Source organism: Schistocerca piceifrons, chromosome 5 (genome assembly GCF_021461385.2).
Source record: "Schistocerca piceifrons isolate TAMUIC-IGC-003096 chromosome 5, iqSchPice1.1, whole genome shotgun sequence".
Taxonomy (NCBI): domain Eukaryota; kingdom Metazoa; phylum Arthropoda; class Insecta; order Orthoptera; family Acrididae; genus Schistocerca; species Schistocerca piceifrons.
Window position 1 is genome coordinate 591,411,740 of NC_060142.1, and position 20,086 is coordinate 591,431,825.

Consider the following 20,086-nt stretch of genomic DNA (forward strand, 5'->3'; position numbering starts at 1 on the left):
ATAAAAAGTACAGTTTAAGAGAATCTGAAGAATTTTCAAGGGCTGCTGCTCCACAAGAAAATTTCTTGGCAAAACTCGCTGATTTATATCTTCTTAAAAATATTCATAATCTGAGTACTGGATAACATTTGACTCATCTGCAGCATACATGCAGTAAAATGATTAGCATAATCAACCAGTGAAAATATTTGGTTTCTTTGTGATTCACTTTTTCTTTTAATGGGAAAATGTATGCTGAAATGAAAGCAATATTCGATGTACTTTCTGCTGATCCTTCACTATCAAGGAATACAGTTAGGAAAATCAAACAATGGGAACTCCAGGTTGGAATAGCAACATTATCAGGAAAAGATAGATTGCTACTTATTGTAAAGAAGACATGTTAAGTTGCAGACAGGCACAACGAAAAGAAACAAATTACCAACACAACATGATTCTTGCTGCTTGCTTGTAGCAGAGGTCATAGTTTGCCACAGTTGCTGACAACAAGTGAATGTGGTTTTCAACTCTGGAGCTGGGTTTGAAGCACTCTAATTGAGATCAAAAGACTTTTTGCATTGAGTTGCCATCAATGATATGACCTGCATTCATCATTATATCCCTAAAACTAAGCAGTAATCAAAATAATGGGTTGCTTCCAATGAATCTGTTTCAAAAAATGACAAGGACAGCTCCACTGAGCATAAAATTAGTGGGATGCAAAAGGTGTTACAAACATAAGCTTCTCTGAAAACCAAAAAATGATTAATCGAGAATACAAAACAGAGATATACTGAAGCACTTAAGCAAGAAACTGAAGGCAACATGACCCCATTTGATGAATTAAATATTGTTTTCCTGCAACCATGTGCCAGCACACTCATCTGAAGTTGTCACAAAACTGCATGAACTGCAGTCCCCATATCCACCCAAACTGTCTTACTGTGATTTGTTTTTGACCCCTTATATGAAGAAATGACTTGCAGTTAAAAAAATGCTCATATGAGATGGTATTCTTCGATTCAGGCATATTCTGAAAAGCATAGCAATTCCTATTTTTTTCAGAGCTTAAAAAGAAAGGCTGGGATGTTGGAAAGAACGTTCACTCCAAAAAAGGGACTATATTGGAAATTTTTTTTAAAGAAAAACATACCTTTATTCCTTGGAAGGTTGCCTACTGAACAGCCCTTGGATAAATTTATAATTATAATTTTAATTATTATTATTATTATTATTATTATTATCATCATAATATTTTTAATTACTTTAAATTACAAAACCTCTTTGTTTGGTATACACAGAATGAATATTAAATCTAAACAGATTAATTCTTGGGTAAAATATGAAGATCTACTCAACTGCCTTAGCCTGAACAGCTAAAACCAAGTTAAAAACATTTTAGAATATGTAGCTGTGTGATCTGCCACCCACCAAGTTGATTAGTCCGCAAAACTCTGCATTTGTGTGCAACTGATGTTTGAAGATTACCAAATCTAAATATTAAAGACATAGTAGCACTGAAGGAAGAGTTATAAATGAGGTATTATTTGGCAAAAACAGCTGAACATCTGCTTGAAACACAATATGTTAACACATGCAGTACTTGCAGAGTCAATTTTCCACGTTGCTGTGCTGTGATATATCCTTCCCTTATTCCCTTGCAAAATGCAAATGTAGAATGACAGTGAACTGATTAAGGCAGAGCAGAATGGAACAGTACGTAGACTTTACAAGGGTGAATGATGCACTGTAGTAGCCCGACATCAAAAGCCACAGTGATTGGATTACTGTATCAATAACTTGAAATGCCACAACAGAAATATCAACTTTGTGACCAGAACTTTGCCATGTAAGTGTTAACATAGCTGAGTATTTCAGTGTAGACTGTTGGTTTTAAATAGTACAGTGAAGATAGATGTGCTGTATTAATCATGTGACATATCTGCTGTTTGTGAAGTGGCTTTAACCATTCAAACTGGGAAAAAATATATATAAAACTCCAGCCACCCAGTTGGGTTGATGCTTTTTCCTTCTGTACAATACTGACCCAGGATTAACGAGAACCACTGTTCTATATCTCAAGAAAAATGGAACTTCCAACCCAGCCTATCACATAAGAAAAATACAAGAAATCTCAGGAACTATGGGTCATCAACATAATACTATATTCTACATTTACAACAATTGCACCAGCGTACATGATCATCTATGACTACTCACCCCAAATGAAGCAAATCCCATGATGACAATTATAAAATTGAAGAAATCACACATGAACATGTATGCATAAACATCAGCAGTGACTTGAAGGCTTGGATGCAAAAGCTGATGGAAGAAATCCTGAACAGCATTCACATATCTTTTGCCCCTAAAGCAAGAAATTAAACATTTTTTACTACATGCATTTGGCACTACCTACAGCAATAAGAAATATTTACAATAATATAAAAATATAACATGAGAAAAATTGTATAAATGATGTGGCAAAGGTGAAATATGATCTGAAAATGATGAGGAAACATTAAAAATAAACAGCTGCTTGATTGCAGCTTCACAGTTCAAGTAAGTGGGGAGGCCACTGTTATTGTTTTTCTGCCTATTTTCCGTATATTACAACACTGATTTATCAATAATTACAAATTTCCAATGCAAATTCTACCTAACAGCAAAGAAATTAGATAGCTCCTAAGGACAGCAAAAGAAGATGATCATTTCTCTGGCTATGAGCAATTGGTCTCCTTGAAAGTGTGACCTAATGCTTAGGTGGATAACCATAAGAACACCCTGAGACAATCTGGTAAAGCTGCCATCTTTGACAATTACAGCGTTGAAATCAAAGGATTATTTTTTCTGCCTGGTATTTGATCTTTTACATCTGAAGATATCTTGAAATGCTATAATATAACTGGCCAAGTCTCTAACAAATGCTTTGAAAATAGGGGAATACAACATACATTTTTATAGCAACAGTACCTGGTTAAAGAAACACGAGAGTGATTCTGACTGGGTAGCAAATTTAAATGAGTACTATTTTTTAAAAAATCAGATCACTACAACACCACATTGTATAAAGACATTACTGAAATTCAAAGATATGATATTAATTTTAGCACAATAAACAGTAACAACAATATGCCACGTAGAATGAAATTTTCACTCTGCAGTGGAGTGTGTGCTGATTTGAAACTTCCTGGTGGATTTTAATATGTCACATGATTGTAGACTTCCATAATGTTTTGATGAAGTCATGCCACAGCAGTCATTATGTGGTTACATGACAATACTTCAGCCATTTTGCCAAGCTGAATGTGTATAATGTGGATTGTAATTTTTTTTAAGTGTTTAACACCAGATTGTCAACAGCTATCTCCCAAGGCAACATGTAAAAGAATTTCTTTGCATTCCATTTAAGCATAAAGTGCAAGAGGAAAGTCTGTTTAACTGCCTCTGCGCATGCTGTGATTAGTCTAATCTCATTGTCACAATCCCTTCAGAAGCACTATAGGGGGCTGCGATATATTCCTAGATTCTTCACTTAATACTCATTCTTGAAACATAGTGAAATAAATAGGTTTCTGCAGGATAGTTCTCATCTTCAAGTGTGTACTAAATGAAGTTTCCAGCATTTACAGGAGGCTCTTCTCATAGTCAAACAAACCTTAACCATTTGTGCTGTCTTCCTCTGTTTATGTTCAATATCGCCTATTAGTCCTATCTGGCATGGCTCCCATACAGTTGAATATGATCTGAGATATGATACACAAATGTTTTGAAATGAGTCTTCCTTGTATACTGATAGCATCCTAACACAAACATTTGCAAGAGCTGACTGATTTTAATTGAAATGCATCAATATTATAGTCCCAAGATACAAAGCTTTTGCTGGGCTTTTCAGTGGATCTGAATTTCTTGTCTACTGTTATAACTACATCACCTACATTTCCCATTAGTCTATCCTTTTGATATACATTAAGATCCATCCCAAAAGTCCCATTGCAGTCATTCTAATAGTTTGAGGCAGCTTTCTGAACCTCGTATTATGTGCATTCCATAGCTTTTTAGGAGAGCTTTAAATTTTGGTACTTTATTGAGAATGCTTTGAAAGTCTATCACTAGGGTTTTAAAAATTCTTATCTGTGATGGATAGTTTGGCGTCTCCTGCAGCTACCATTACCTGGAATGGATTGAGAGTTGCCTATTCTAATTACTTTTCTGTGCAACCCACACAAGTTACCTAGGCAGCAGCCTCTGAGACATAGTGGTGCACTGACCCATTTAGACGAACTCTATAGTTTTCAATTCTATGGCCTAAGCCTAGGAATTCATGGAAAAACACCAAACTACACTATTTTTTCCTTTCCCTGAAAGGATCCACATTTGAAACATAGGAAGAACATTTGAATAATTTAATTGAAAAAAGGTTCAGCAAAATAATGGGTTACCTGTTAATACACTTTTATCATCATGTACTGTCTGTGAAAGATCTCTGTGGGAGGAATTACTTAAGTTTAGTACACCATTACAACTAAACTGATGGGACATACGTCAATCACAACTGTTTTTAATGAGTATTTTGTTCTGCTGGAAAACCCATCAGTGACACTGTAGGATGGAAATATGGGCAATCCAGTTCAACAAAGCACATACATGGTGCAACTAGCAGCAAGGAGGTAAAATAAATAATAAGGTAATTAAACAATACAATATCAAAGGTTATGATGGGTTGTCTATCACCACATTCAAAAGGTGCATAGACAAAATGTCTGATATCATGGCAACAGCAGTAAATGATGTAATTACATCAGGTAGTTTCCCACACAATCTAAAAATAGCACAAATAACCCCAATTTACAAGAAAGGTGCTAAATCTAAAACTGATAACTATCAACTCGTTTCAACTTTACATGGATTTTCTTAGGTAATTAAGAAAGTTATTTACACCAGACTAATGACATACCTGAGTCAACACAATCTAATATTTGAAAATCTGAATGGCTTTATGAAGAACAAGCCAACTTGAATAGCCATAGCACAGTTAGCAGACAAAATAACAACTGCCATAGAGAACAAAGAAATTCCTTGGTCTTGGAAAAGCTGTTGATTATGTCAACATCACTAAATTACTTGACAAGCTGTGGATCCTTAGTGTTAAGGAACAGCCTATGAATTAATATAATCATATAGGAGCAACAGAACAATATACATTGCTCAATGCACAGAGTGGGTCATTTGTATGCTAAATAATTGGTATCAAATATGGACTGTCACAAGGTTTCATGTTAGAACACCTACTTTTCTTAATTTATGTTAATGATACGAAGTACTGTTTGAAGACGATACACCAATTGTGAGCATACACAAAGCTTACAATAGTTTAGAGGTGTTGTGCAACAGTGTTATGAATGAAATAATCAAGTATTTCAATACAATCCATCTGAATGTTAGTGCTTCAAAGACTGCAGTACTGGAATTTAACACCATGGTATGAAGTTATTCATAGGAAATGTAATTGTAAAAAAGGAAAATAGTTGTATTTCTTGGGAATCATAATTCAGGACAACTTTAAGTGGGACATGCATATGGACTAATTAGTCTTTAAGATATCTCGACTGCAAATATACACCTATGCCAGATTCAGTCTGTGTGTCTTATATTAACTTTATTTGCCACTGGTGATAATTGTAATAATGGAATGAATATTTTAAGAGATCGAGATATATGCCCATTATGGAGATGAACCATCATTGCTTCTCAATGAACAGTTGGATTTTCATGAAAAACATTTTTATGATCTCTTTGACAAAATTCTATGAACACGCATGTACTCTTTTGTTCAGAAAATAATAGGACCCAGTTGTATCCATGGCAGAAATGTACCTTAGAACAGTACATAAATATTTATATCACAATCTTAAACTTCCAACTAGAAATATTATGAAATATGACTCCATTTTTAATAAATCAGTTTTATGACATTTTAAAAAGTGTATGTAATATCATAGCACTCTGCAGCTGATCATTCCACAACTCACATATCGATATGATGCCGCAGTGCCAAAGACCTTCACAACATCGTTGACTTTGAAACCATTGTGGTAGTACCACCTTAGCCCATATAGGGCACACTGAGTATACGTCTGCATAATTATTTTAAAGCTTTTAACTGATATTTTATACAATATTTAAGTATTTCCATGGTTGTAAAGAGATATTTTATACATAACTTTTTTTTACGTTTTGACAATTATGTGAACCCGCTTTACACTGAATGGTCGACGTGAGGTAGAGGGAGAAGAGGTAGACGGAGCATCTTCGTATTTAAGTGTATGCCTGTCACTTGCTGGCACCAGCTGACATCACAGCAGCTGAGAAGAGTGCTCCACCTACCATCTTCGAAGGATGCCATGGGTACAACTAATCTTATTGTATTTTATCCTTATAAGCATTTTGTCATATTTTATTGTCAATCTAGTAAGGTTTCTATTACTTTCTAAATTAAATTACAGGTCTGATGATGGTCATTGATATGACCGAAACTGGTCACCTATGTTCTTGTAGCATACGTGGTGCGATCAAGACTGAATTTTAAAAAGAAATTTTTTTTAAAAATTGTTTGATCGCAACGACTTTAGGTACCAAATAATATTTAAGGTTGACTTAGCTGAAATGCCTGATTTTGTTTTAAGATTGTGTACTAATGACTTCAAACTAGCAATAAAAAAAGTGAGAGAAGTACTGATGGTAAGAAAAAGAGCAAGATTCAGTTATACTTTTAAATTTAAATTGTACATTACTAATGATGGGAGATATTTTTTGAGAGGAAAGAAGAAATGAAAAGGGAGATTTGTGGTAGAAGGAAGGATGTCTCAGGCTTCTTTTAAGCAAAAGGCAGTAAGTAGTCGATAGGTCTAGCCCAATATGAGTATTGGGATGGAACAGTACAGTTGTAGTTAGATGTCCTTTTGCTACGTAATCCTTGTGGTTCAAAACAACGGTGGTGGAGTCTTTGTCTGCAGGTAGGATTATAAGGTCGGGATCAGTTTTTAGATGGTGGACTGCGGTTCTTTCTGCAAATGTAAGGTAAGTTTGCATGTTGAGGGATTTGAAGAATGATGCTGAGGTCTTTAACTAGTCCAGCATGGTTGAATTTGGGAGTGGCGCAAAAGGTGAGGCCTTTGGAGAGGACTGATATTTCTGTGGGACAAAGGTTTCTGGAGGAAAGGTTCATAACTGTGTTGAGGGTCTGTTTAGGTTCTGGGTTCTGTATGGTGGTGGGTGGGAGTTTTGGAGGGTGGGGTAAATGTAGTAGGTCTACAAGACAGGGTTTGTCAGCTATGAGGGGGCGTGGGGGAGGTTTGGAGGTCGTCGTAGAAGTGGTGGACAGTGGTACTCCGAGGCGGGAGTAGGAAGTGAGTAGGATGGAGAGCTTTTTGAGGTGGCGTTGTGCATGTTGCTCAAGTTCCTGCAGGGCAAGGGTTTCCTCCTACCACCACTTATTCCAGTCCAGTCACTAACATCACCTATCTCATCAAAGGCAGGACTACCTGTGAAACCAGTCATGTGATGTACAAGCTAAGCTGCAACCTCTGTGCTGCATTCTATGTAGGCATGACAACCAACAAGCTGTCTGTCCGTATAAACGGTCACTGACAAACTGTGGCCAAGACACAAGTGAACCACCCTGTTGCTGAACATGCTGCCAAACATGATATCCCTCACCTTAATGTCTGCTTCACAGCCTGTGCCATATGGATCCTTCCCACCAACACCAGCTTATCTGAATTGTGCAGGTTGTAACTTTGCCTGCAATACATTCCCGTAGCCCTCCTGGCCTCAACTTTCGTTAGTCGCTGTCCTCACCCACCCATCCCCCTCCCTGTTCCCATTCCAGCACTACACTGCCGTCATTTCACCGCCACACCCAGTCTTTTATTTTCTCTCCTTTCCCCTTCTTACCCCCTCCCCCCTCCGCACCTTCTCTCCTGCCCTCCATCTAAACTGCAACATTTGACTATCCGCCATTCCCACCATACTATCTCTCCTCCTCCCTGCCCCAGCCTCCTCCTTACCCCCACCCAGTCACCACTCCCATCATGCACTGGTGCTGCTGTTCGCAGTGTGGTCTCAGCTCTCTGAGACTGCAGATGTGTGTGAAAGTTGTGTTTATGTGAGTGTGTGTGTTTGCGTGTGTGTATGTGTGTCTACTGCTGACAAAGGCCTTAATGGCCGAAAGCTTTAATTGTGTGAACCTTTTTACTGTGCCTATCACGACTCAGCATCTCCACTATATCTTATAATTATACCTAAAAACAAAGATGATCTTATAATTAGATTTTTAAAGGAACATTAAGAAAACTGAGCTGCAGTTGCTCAGAGAGGAAAACACAGTAGATATGAAATGATATACAGATACAGAGAAAATAAATGAAGTGGTAGTTCTTAAATATGGATGTAATTTCAGTTACGAAAATAATGTGTGCGTATATAGAAGCACTATACTTAATCACTCATGCATTATTGTATTAAGAAAAATAGCAAAACAGCTAGGAAAGGAAAGCAGATCTTATTGCTGTATTCTTAAAAAGGGAAGTATTACTTTTGTAACAATAATAGAGAAGGAAAGCTGCTACTCACCGTATAGTGGAGACACTGAGTCACGATAGGCACAACAAAAAGATTCACACAATTGTAGCTTTCGGCCATTAAGACCTTTGTCACCAATAGACACACGCGCACTCATGCAAACGCAACTTGCACACACGTCTGCAGTCTCAGACAACTGAAACCAAAGACCTTAATGGCCAAAAGCTAAATTTTGTGTGAATCTTTTTGTTGTGCCTATCACGACTCAGTATCTCGGCTATATGGTGAGTAGAAGCTTTCATTCTCTAATATTGTTACATTTCATCCCGGATTTTCATTGTTTGAAGCATTACTTCTATAAGGCAGCAGTAGGCAGAGATTTTTCCATGTACGGGATCAACAGCAATTGTGAAACTCATTACTTATTTGCACAAATTAATACATGTCTAAAATACAATGAATGAACTTGTCCTAAGTTGATTCATCTAAGTGACGGAATATGTGGTATTACTTACCACTCCAGAAGAGTGATGTATAACAATGCCTTTGCCTTTCCGATTAATGAAACTCATTAATAGTACAACTGCATAAGAAATTATTATACTGGATAATGCAACAACTGTGCAGATTTATTATTTTCAAGGGGCAACAAGTGTCTTTGAGATGGGACGGTGATTGCAGTAATTGTGGGAGTGGAAGAACCTGTGCATGCATTTGTATATGTTGTGTGTTTCACCAGCCAAAGGTCAGAGCAACACATTGGTTCAGGAATAAACTCCAAAGCTGTAGAATGATAGGATTGACTTTGGAAGGTATCAGAAGAGTATACTGAAGAAGCACTCCTGATTTTGATTCAGAATCATTACACACATACACACATCAGAGAAGATTGGAATTTATTTACAAAAATGAACATTGTGCTAAAGCTGTCTCTCCCATCAGATACTGCATAATACAGTGAAGGGGTCTATATCTGATACTTCCAAAATCAAACAATGGAAAGTAGAATAATATTAAAAATGCTCAGCTCAAGCTACACTATGTGATCAAAAGTATCTGAACACTCCCAAAAACATTCATTTTTCATATTAGGTGCATTGTGCTGCCACCTACTGCCAAGTACTCAATATCAGGGACCTCAGTAGTCATTAGACATCATGGGAGAGCAGAACAGGGCACTCCGTGGAACTCACGAACTTCGAACATTGACAGGTGATTGCGTGTCACTTGCGTCATACGTCTGTATCCAAGATTTCCACACTCCTAAACATACCTAAGTCCACTGTTTCTGATGTGATAGTGAAGTGGAAATGTGAAGGGACATGTACAGAACAAAAGTATACAGGCCAACCTAGTCTGTTAACTGACAGAGACCGCCAACAGTTGAAGAGGGTCGTAATGTGTAATAGGCAGACATCTATCCAGACTGTCACACAGGAATTCCAAACTGCATAAGGATTCGCTGCAAGTACTATGACAGTTAGGCGGGAGGTGAGAAAACTTGGATTTCATGGTCGAGTGGCTGCTCATAAGCCACACATGACACCAGAAAATGCCAAATGACGCCTCACTTGGTGTAAGGCATGTAAACATTGGACGACTGAACAGTGGAAAAAAAGTTGTGTGGAGTGATGATTCATGGTACACAATGTGGTGATCTGATGGCAGGGTGTGGGTATGATGAATGCCCGGTGAACATCATCTGCCAGCATGTGGAGTCCCAACAGTAAAATTCGGAGGTGCTGGTGTTATGGTGTGGTCTTGTTTTTCATGGAGGGGACTTGCACCCCTTCTTGTTTTGCGTGGCACTATCACAGCACAGGCCTACATTGATGTTTTAAGCACCTTCTTGCTTCTCACTGTTTAAGAGCAATTCGGGGATGGTGATTGCGTCTTTCAACACGATCGAGCACCTGTTCATAAAGCCTATAGCAACGTGGTTACATGACAATAACATTCCTGTACTGGACTGGCCTGCATGGAGTCCTGACCTGAATCCTATACAACACCTTTGGGATGTTTTGGAATGCTGACTTCATGCCAGGCCTTACCGACTGACATCGATACCTCTTCTCAGTGCAGCATTCCGTGAAGAATGGGCTGCCATTCCCCAAGAAACCTTCCAGCAACTGGTTGAACATACGTCTGTGGGAGTGGAAGCTGTAATCAAGGCTAAGGGTGGGCCAACACCATACTGAATTCCAGCATTACCGATGGTGGGTGCCACGAACTTTCAAGTCATTTTCAGTCAGGTGTCCAGATACTTTTGATCACACAGTGCACATCTGAACTTTGAAAATAGGCAGGGGAGGGGGTTTGTTGCAATGTATATTTAATATGAAAACTAAGAATTATTTTCACTGTATTCCTGGATCATTCTCAGTATTCAGCACAAACTGTGTCATAAGAGTATGAAGCTTATTACAACTTAATGTAATACTTACGCTTCAAGCATAACTTGAGGAATATGTTGAAATGGCTCAGCATCCTCCGTTTTGACAACAATAAGGGTAGCTCTCCGGCTTCCTGCTTCTCTTGGAATGACTTCATCTGGAAATCCTCTTGAAAATGCAAGCTTACGACCACCTGTTGTCATAATATCATAATTTGTACTTCTTCTCCTACGGAAGGATCCCATACCATCTCTGGGCCTCATTTGTGAATGAATACTTCTGTCATCTGCCGTTGAACCTGATCTCTCTGAGGCAGTCTTCCTTTGATCAACAGACTGTGAATCTTCATCTTCCAGAAGTTCATAAACCTCTTCACCTTTCACAAATTCTTCTGTATCTTGGTATGAACTTTTCCACAGTCCAAGGGACTTCAGCATGAATCTGTGAAGAATACACATAGTTGATAAATTTCTTGTATGTCTCCTATACCAAATACAACATAATATGAAATGCAGGATTTTTACCTGTGAAAAAATGCCACAAGCAACAACAATAAGTCATAAACTGCATAATGACTTTTACGTTCAATACCTAGAATTCTTGGAGGAAAAAAGGGTGCATTGTCTGGCACAGCTTGCTGGTTCCAGGGTAACAATTCAAACTGGAACATACACTTGAGGACAACTATTACCTGCAACAAGAAGAGACAGATAATTTTCATTACACTACATCATTTAAAAAGAGTCATGACAATGCAAACATTTTCTTTTCACAAAAGACTAGCTGCAGAAAAAATCTTGACATTGTCCTATTTGAAGTTCTGTCATTTCCTGCACTCAGTGCTACTACAGCCACAAGTAATTTCTAGACTCATCAATGAACACTGAGTCACAAAGTTCTCATACTATCCTTCTGCTCTGTGGTCACAATTTCCCAACTCTAGCTGTTAAAATAAGGCAACAATTTCATATGAAAAGAAAAAGTAACCAGCACATTATGTTGTTCTTTAATCTGCTAAAAACAAGTGTTAATCAGCACAATATGACACCTTGCATAGTCAAATATGATTTCATGGCGAATAGAAAAGCTTTTTCTGCTATAAGGAGGTAATTTTGGCATTGTAAAATAATTAACATCTAGAGAGGAGGACAGAAGAAAGAAATATATCATAAGCACAACTGACAAGAAAATGAGTTACTCCCAGAAGACACTGTGCTAATACAATATACCACCAGCTCTACCCTTAGTTATGGTCTTGAATTTGTAAGCAAGAGTTTCTTCAGATATGTTGACAGACTGACTGACTGCATGTCAGCTCTTTGACCACTTCTTCCTGCAAATACCTGGTTGCCTGTGGGTGAGCACTCAAGCTAGAACAGCCTTACACAGAGCTACCAGTTTGTGGGGATATTACTACCCATGTTTTGTCTACTGCTCCAAATTACCCCAAACAATTTCTATAAAACTAAGATGGGTGATTTGGCGGACCATTTGAGACTTGATAGGGTGCCTGAGTGTTTGTAAAACCTGGAATGTATGTGTGCAGGTCTGTAAATATGACTGTTGGTACCTTGAAATATAAGACTATCCACAGCACACTCAAAAAGAAGATGTACAAGAGTGTGTGACAGTCACCAAAACTGTTGTATACACATCCTGATTAGTGTTCACATTATTTGAAAGAGTGGATCCAAATTACTGTATGGGGACAAAAACACAACAATCCTAAGCATCACAGAACCACCTCCATCCTGAACTGCACTCTTCACACACTGTGGTTAAATAACTCATTTGGCCCTCAGAGCACTTAACATCTTGACCATTAGAAAAAGAGGTAAAATAGCATTCACTGATTCATTCATTTACCATGTTCATAAAACCCATCATCAAGGAGAGTCTTCAGGAATGCGGAATGAGTGATATTATACATTACCAGACAAAAGCAACAAATGCTGGCCACTTCTGTAAAGAATACTAACAACATATTATGACTAGCAATAATCTTCTCAAGCTGACAATTATGGCAATTACTTCTAGATTACTTTATTCATGTAGATTAGGAGAAAAACAGCTACTCTGAAAAACAACAACAACAACAACAAAATTGATCCTCCTCATACACCACTCAGCTGCTGATTTTTTTTTCTTTTTTTTTTCAAATACACTGCTGGCCACCGTAAATGCAACACCCTGAAGGAAGCATCCGAATCAAGTGAAATTTACACCATGGGTTTGCAGCGATGAGATATGCAACTGATTAGAATTTCAGCGCAGATGCACATCACACGCGCCTGTGGCGCCACCTCATAGCGCCATTTAAGGCTTGGCGATTTTGACGAGTGTACGTTCGGCACGTGTGTTTACCTTGTGGTTGTTTCACAAGACGATCAGTTATGCCTCATAGACAGCAGCGAACATCATTTGATCAAGTATCCGAGTTCGACAGAGGAAGGATAGTGGCTTACCGAGATTGTGGATTATCATACAGAGAAATCGCTAATCGTGTTGGACGAAACCAAACAACTGTAATGCGGATATGTGACCGTTGGATGCAGGAGGGTATGACGGACCGACGTGGTCAATCGCATTCACCTCGGTGCACCACTGCACGTGCTGATAGGCAAATTGTGTGCTTGGCAGTGACGGATCGCTCAGTGACATCCCGAACCATAGCACAGCACATTGCATCTGTAACGCATCATCCAGTGTCTGCGCGTACCATTCGACGCCGTTTACAACAGAGTGGTCTGTCCGCAAGACGTCCATTGCTTCGTCTACCATTGACGCAGAACCACAGACGTCTCGGTCGCCAATGGTGTGATGACAGACGGATGTGGACGGCAGAATGGAATGACGTTGTCTTTACTGACGAGGCACGCTTCTGTCTGCAGCACCACGATGGTCGGATTCGAGTGTGGAGACACCGTGGAGAGAGGATGCTGGACAGCTGCATTATGCGCCGCCACACTGGTCTTGCACTGGGTATTATGGTATGGGGCGGTATTGGATATTACTCTCGCATGCGTCTAGTACGCATTGCCGGTACTTTAAATAGCCGACGCTACATATCCGAGGTGCTGGAGCCAGTTGTCCTTCCTTACCTTCAGGGCTCTGCCACAGCCATAATTCAACAGGATAATGCACGACCACACGTGGCACGCATTGTCCAAAGGTTCTTCGTCAATAACCAGATTGAAGTGCTTCCCTGGCCGGCTCGCTCTCCGGATCTTTTGCCGATAGAAAACATGTGGTCCATGGTTGCTCAACGAGTGACCCAGATTACATCCCCAGCTGCCACACCAGATGATCTTTGGCAACGTGTGTAAGCTGCTTGGGCTGCTGTACCCCAGGAACACATCCAATGTCTCTTTGACTCAATGTCGAGACGTGTGGCAGCGGTGATCTCCTACAATGGCGGCTACTCTGGCTACTGTTTCTGGCAGGAACCACATGTCTCAGACGTCTGTAAACGTAATCATTTGATACTTGGTCAACATGTTATCTACAAAATAAATTTTGTTGTGCTACCTCTTGTCTTTCTTGGTGTTGCATTTACGGTGGCCAGCAGTGTACTTAAAAAAAACATATGTGTAACTTTACACAGATTACTATCAGTTATCTATATGCTGGAAAAGGAAGGATCTATACAATGCAAAGAGTACACAGAATTACATTCTTGAGTACACATTCTAATAAATTAGTAACTCACTGGACTACACTACAGGGTTTCAAAAATTCTCCAGTGAACCAGAAGGGTTAGGGCGGTGCTGTTTTTGGCAGGTGAGAGGTCTTTGCTAATGAAGATGACTTGGCTCAGTTGCCTTTGGGCAATGACAGCATGAGGACTGCACTTTGCACATAGTGTGTTTCGGTGGTGCATCACGATTTGAGATGCAGTGGTTAATCAAGGAGCACTACGCAATCAAATTTTGCATTCCCCTCAAAAAAATTGGGCTCTGAGGTAGTGGTCCTCATAAGGGAAGCCTTAAAGGATGAAGCCATGTCCAAATCGAGAACTTCCAAGTGACTCAAGATGTTTTGGAATGGCTGAGAAAACATCAACAATGAGCATTTGGGGTATCTGTGAACATCCTGAATGCAACGAAACGTAGAGCAATTGTAAAAAGTTTTTTAGTGGGTATTGATGCCTAAGTGTACAATACTGAGGAGATTGCAGTAAGCCAAAATCGAATGTTTACTACATTTTGAGATACAAATTGTGAATGAGAAAGGGGTGCACAAAGATGGTCCCAAAAGTGCTGCCCGATGAACAGAAGTAAATATATGTGCTGAAGTGTTGTGAGCTGTTGGAATACCATGAAAGTGATTCTGACTTCATGGACAGAGTAGTGACAGGTGATGAGACACGGGTTTCTGAGTATCGTCCTGAATCAAAATGACAAAGCAGTGAGGGGCACATGAAAATTTCACCTCACCTGAAGAAGGCCTGCATGAGCAAGCCCTAGGCAGTGCTTTTAGGATGGGTTTGTCTGAGACCTTTGCAGTATCAGTGATTTCCATGAATGCTACTTTTTGATAAATGCAATTTTTTGTTGCAATTTGTAATAGTATAAGCCCACATTTTATGAATTCACATCTTGTATCCCTCTGCACACCACCAACATTAAAATACGACTCCTGCAATTTATAACCATATATATTACATTGTGATAAGTCACAAGCAAAAAATAAGAGGCACCAGCAAGCATATCTGCTAAATTGTATAGACCAGGTGAACAATGACAATACAATGGAAGGGATTTGCTCTCATCTGTAAGGTGTGCACACTAAGTATCTCAACGGTATGTCATTGAAGTTGTTATATTATTTAATAGGGATGGTAAATAAATGTGATACATACTGTGAGTGAATAGTGAAAATTCCATTCTGCCTTGTTAAAGCCTTCCATTAACCCTAAATTTTCTGCCACCTAGTTATTGATACAGACTTTTTTTTAAGGTTGTGATGTGCAAGTGAGAAGTGTAGGAAGTACAGATCTTTCAGTTAAAAGCTGACACTGGAAACAGTTTAAGTGCAACTCTTAAAGATATGCAAAAAGTTTATCTGTTTATTATAATGTCAAAAAAATATCCATCTTGCAAATACACCACAGTTAAACATTTGATAAAAGTTATGTAATGTACTCCTCACCCACCAGCCTACCCCCTCCCCCTTGACCTTTTTGTAGTTTATGTATGATATATATGTGTGTGTAACACACATCAAAATACTCATCAGAGCCTTGTCCACTATCTAATACATGTTTTCTGAATTTACCTTGCTGTTTTAGTTTTTTATGAAGTGTGCATTAAGTGTGTTTAAATATGGCATGAACTTAAACATTAGGCCACATGATAGATCAATTTGTTTCCATAATATTTATTTGGCAATCACATTCACTGGCTTCACATACTGTCAACCGAATTATCACCTTCCAACCTAACCTCGACCTCAGGCTACACTACACAATGAGATTTCAGGAGTGGGAGCTACAATATCACACACTAACCAAACACATCAGTGCTGCTGCCAGGTAAAACACCAAGAGCAGAATTTTCCAGAGAAAATTATCTTCTTGATTCATTTCTATGACATGCATGTTGTACATTATAGTATTAGACACAAGGTTCTTAGAACAAAGCACAAATGTCAATAAATAGATGACACGTAGCACTAAATGTTATAATGCTTAAATGCTACTTTTACTTGCTATTTTCTATTTGTGATATCTAGTTGTGACTGAAATTGCAGCCAGATACTGTAAAGTTGTTCCTGTGAAAGCTGTGACCCCTCAGTCACTGTGATTTGTATCAGATAGGAGATTTCTTGTCCACTCCGAACACTCATCACCTTTTTTCAATCCAAGGGTGTGATTCATAGTGAATTTGTGCCTCAAGGAGAAAAGGTTAACAGCCAATTTTACACTTGTGTCCTCACATGTTACAAAATACATCAGAAGAGACATTGTGAACAACTGGATTTTGTATAACAACAATGTTCTGAGCCACACTGCCTCAGTCACCATGCATTCCAGACATCTTTTTGTGTTCAGGAACAAAGAGGAAGTTGAAGGGTCACCACTAAAAGTCGCTAGAGGGTGTAAAAGAAGCTTTGATGTGTTGCCTTAGGATAGTTCTGATGATGCCTTCTAGGAAGCCTATGTAGACTGGGCAAACCTGTGACAGTTAAGTGTAGATGTGGAAGGAACATACTTTGAAGATTTTTAACGTTTTGTGCTTTAAAAAGAAATAAATCTCTTAAAAACTAATTATTCTTGAAACTTTTGGGATATGCCTTGTGCACATCTCCAGTCAGCAATTGCTCAGTTTTTGTGTAGTTTGACCCATCAAAGATACATGGCTTGATGGGCTGCTGCAAGCAACTGCATTTTACAAGGCATGCAATGAAGAATGTCCATTGTATTCAATACTCACCAGATTTGAAACTTTTTGTCATTGACAAGCCATGAATATCATCTCTGTTCTCTGTTGGTCATGATCTTTCCACAGCCACTGTTATTGCACCATGTGACTTGGCTGCAAGTGGTACACCATCCCTTGTAAACATGTTGGAGAGTCTAGACTGATACACTGAAAGCAGTCAGGCAACTCTATTCACAGTGCAATCATGGGCACGTCCAAATACTATAGTTCCTTTCTGATTTTCTGTCTCATCTCTATGTTTATTCACCTTTTCAGTAATTCCATACAACTGATGCCACATTCACGTTTCACAATGTGCTTTTTTAAGGGTAGGACATATTTTGTCTGGTGAGTTTATTCTCCCTGTTTATCTTATGATATTAATTTCATTTCATTTGTGGCGTTTCACATAATCCTGAATGAATTGCAGAATATCCAGATAAAATATAAAGATATTCATAAACTTGTCAAATACGAGGGGCTTTCACCTTTCTCAATACTATTACTCTGTACTTTCGTAGTTACAGCACAAAAACAGGAATAAAGAGCAAAGCATCCATTTAGATACCAGCCATTTATTCCATGTAAAGCTGCTACTTATTGAATGTTCCTGTCTCCCAGATATATTCATCTTGTTTCACTGGTCATGATGAAAAAGATGTTATTCTTGAGTGCTGTCATGAAAAATGTCACAGCCATAAGTGCTACAACTGGGTAACAAACCTGTTCTAGCTGATATGTAACAAATCTGCTTTTGAGACCACAGTTCTCACACCAGTCTGACCCACAAAAAAAACAACAAAAATTGCTTATGACGCCTAAACAAAATTATAATAACTTTTTAAATATTCTTTCCAACATATACAGAAACCCCATTGGAGTTGTAAGAGACAAGGGGCTGTCAGTGGTTGAGAAGGGAATGAGACAAAGTTTTAGCCTTCCCACGATATTCAACCTTCATATTGAGTCAACAGCAAATGAAACCAAAGATAAATTTGGAGAAGAAATTAAAGTGCTGAGACAAGAAATAAAAACACCTACGGATTTGGAAGATCAGTTGAATAGAATGGGTAGTCTCTTGAGAGCAGGTTGTAACATGAAAACCAACAAAAGAAAAACAAGGCTAATGGGATGTAGTCTAATTAAATCAGGCAAAGCTGGAGGGATTAGATTAGAAAATGAGACACCAAACAGTAGTAGATGAGTTTTGCTATTTGCGCATTAAAATAACTGATAATAGCCGAAGTACAGAGGATATAAATCACAGACTGGCAATGGCAAGAAAAGTGTTTCTAAAAAAGAGAAATGAGAAATTTGTTAACACTGAATATAAATTTAAGTGTTAGGAAGTCTTTTCTGAAGGCACTTGTCCACAGTGCAGCCTTGTATTGAAATGGATGTGGACAATAAACAGTTCAGACAAGAAGAGAAAAGAAATCTTCATAAGGTGGTGCTCCAGAAGAATGCTGAAGGTTACATGAACAGTTTGTGTAGCTAATGAGGAGAAGAAAATTGGGAAGAAAAGAAATTTTTGGCACAACTTAATTAAAAGAGGTGATTAAAAGAGGGGATTGGATGATAGAAACTTTCTCAAACAGCAAGGAGTCATTAGTTTAGCATTGGAGGGCTGTGTGAGGAGTAAAAATTGTTAAGGAAGATTGAGAGAAGAATTCAGTAAGCAGATTAAAATGGATGTAGGTTGTAGTAGTTACTGGAAATGGAGAGGCTTGCTTGGAATAGAGTACCAAAGAGAGCTGCATCAAAACCAGACTGAAAAAAAAATTATACTTGTATTTTGCTCCTGTAGAACTTGCGTCGTACACTGATGTCCCACAACTTACACCACATGCTATACCCAAAGATTTAACTAAAATTTTGCCTTTTCTACTGACACAACCGATGATCTGCAAAAATTGTCCAACATTTTGTGGTTTTATGGCGGTCACAACATTTAATGAGTGCAAGAAGACAGTGTACAGCAATACATTCTGAATATAGTCTTTGGAATTGAATTAAATGTTTCCTCTGGGTCACTGAAGACTAAGGAGAGATGATCTTGCTATTCTTTATATTTTCCTTGGATTTGTCATGGACAGAAAATTATGCCAATGATGCCTCTGAATATTCAGAAACCACATTACTACAGGGATAGCACTGAGGTGCTTTGGCTCGACCGAGCATGCACTCTATTTAAATGTGATATGTGAACATTTTCACATTACTTACAGCCTGTAACAGAGTTGCATACCTCCGCAGGCTCTTTTCATTTTACTCGTCAGCAATGCTGTAAAAAATATTATCTGAAACTACACATCATCAATCACATACTGCACAGCAACTTGTGCAGTGCTATAATATAAGGGATGTTCAATAAGTAATTCAAAACATTTATTCTTAACCAACTTCAATTGACAAAATGTGGAATGTGTTGTGGGACATCGTGGTTTATTCCCAATTCAACCCCTACAGTTTCACAAAGCGCTAATTGGTGATGTCACTATACATAATCTTCAAAATGGCTCCTGCCACAGTGCTGTGTTCCAAGCAGAAAGCCATCACTGTCTCTTTTGTTTGTGGAAAACCACAGCATTGCAGATATACACAAGCACTTGCAGAATGTCTATAGACACCTGGCAATGAACAAAAGCACAGTGAGTCATTGGGCAAGGAATCTGGAATCATCGCAACTAGGTTATGTACACCTGTCTG

The 20,086-nt window shown here is 38.6% G+C and overlaps 1 protein-coding gene across 1 annotated transcript in view; it reads right to left on the bottom strand.

The window, feature by feature from the left end:
• Positions 1-20,086, bottom strand: part of LOC124799297 (piezo-type mechanosensitive ion channel component) — a 715,678-nt gene that overhangs the window by 102,092 nt on the left and 593,500 nt on the right. Inside the window, exons 37-39 of the mRNA XM_047262884.1 lie at positions 11,480-11,646; positions 11,007-11,396; positions 2,200-2,347 (exon numbers count right to left, since the gene is read on the bottom strand). Coding sequence (XP_047118840.1) covers positions 2,200-2,347; positions 11,007-11,396; positions 11,480-11,646 — 705 coding nt within the window. The remainder of the gene's footprint in view (positions 1-2,199; positions 2,348-11,006; positions 11,397-11,479; positions 11,647-20,086) is intronic.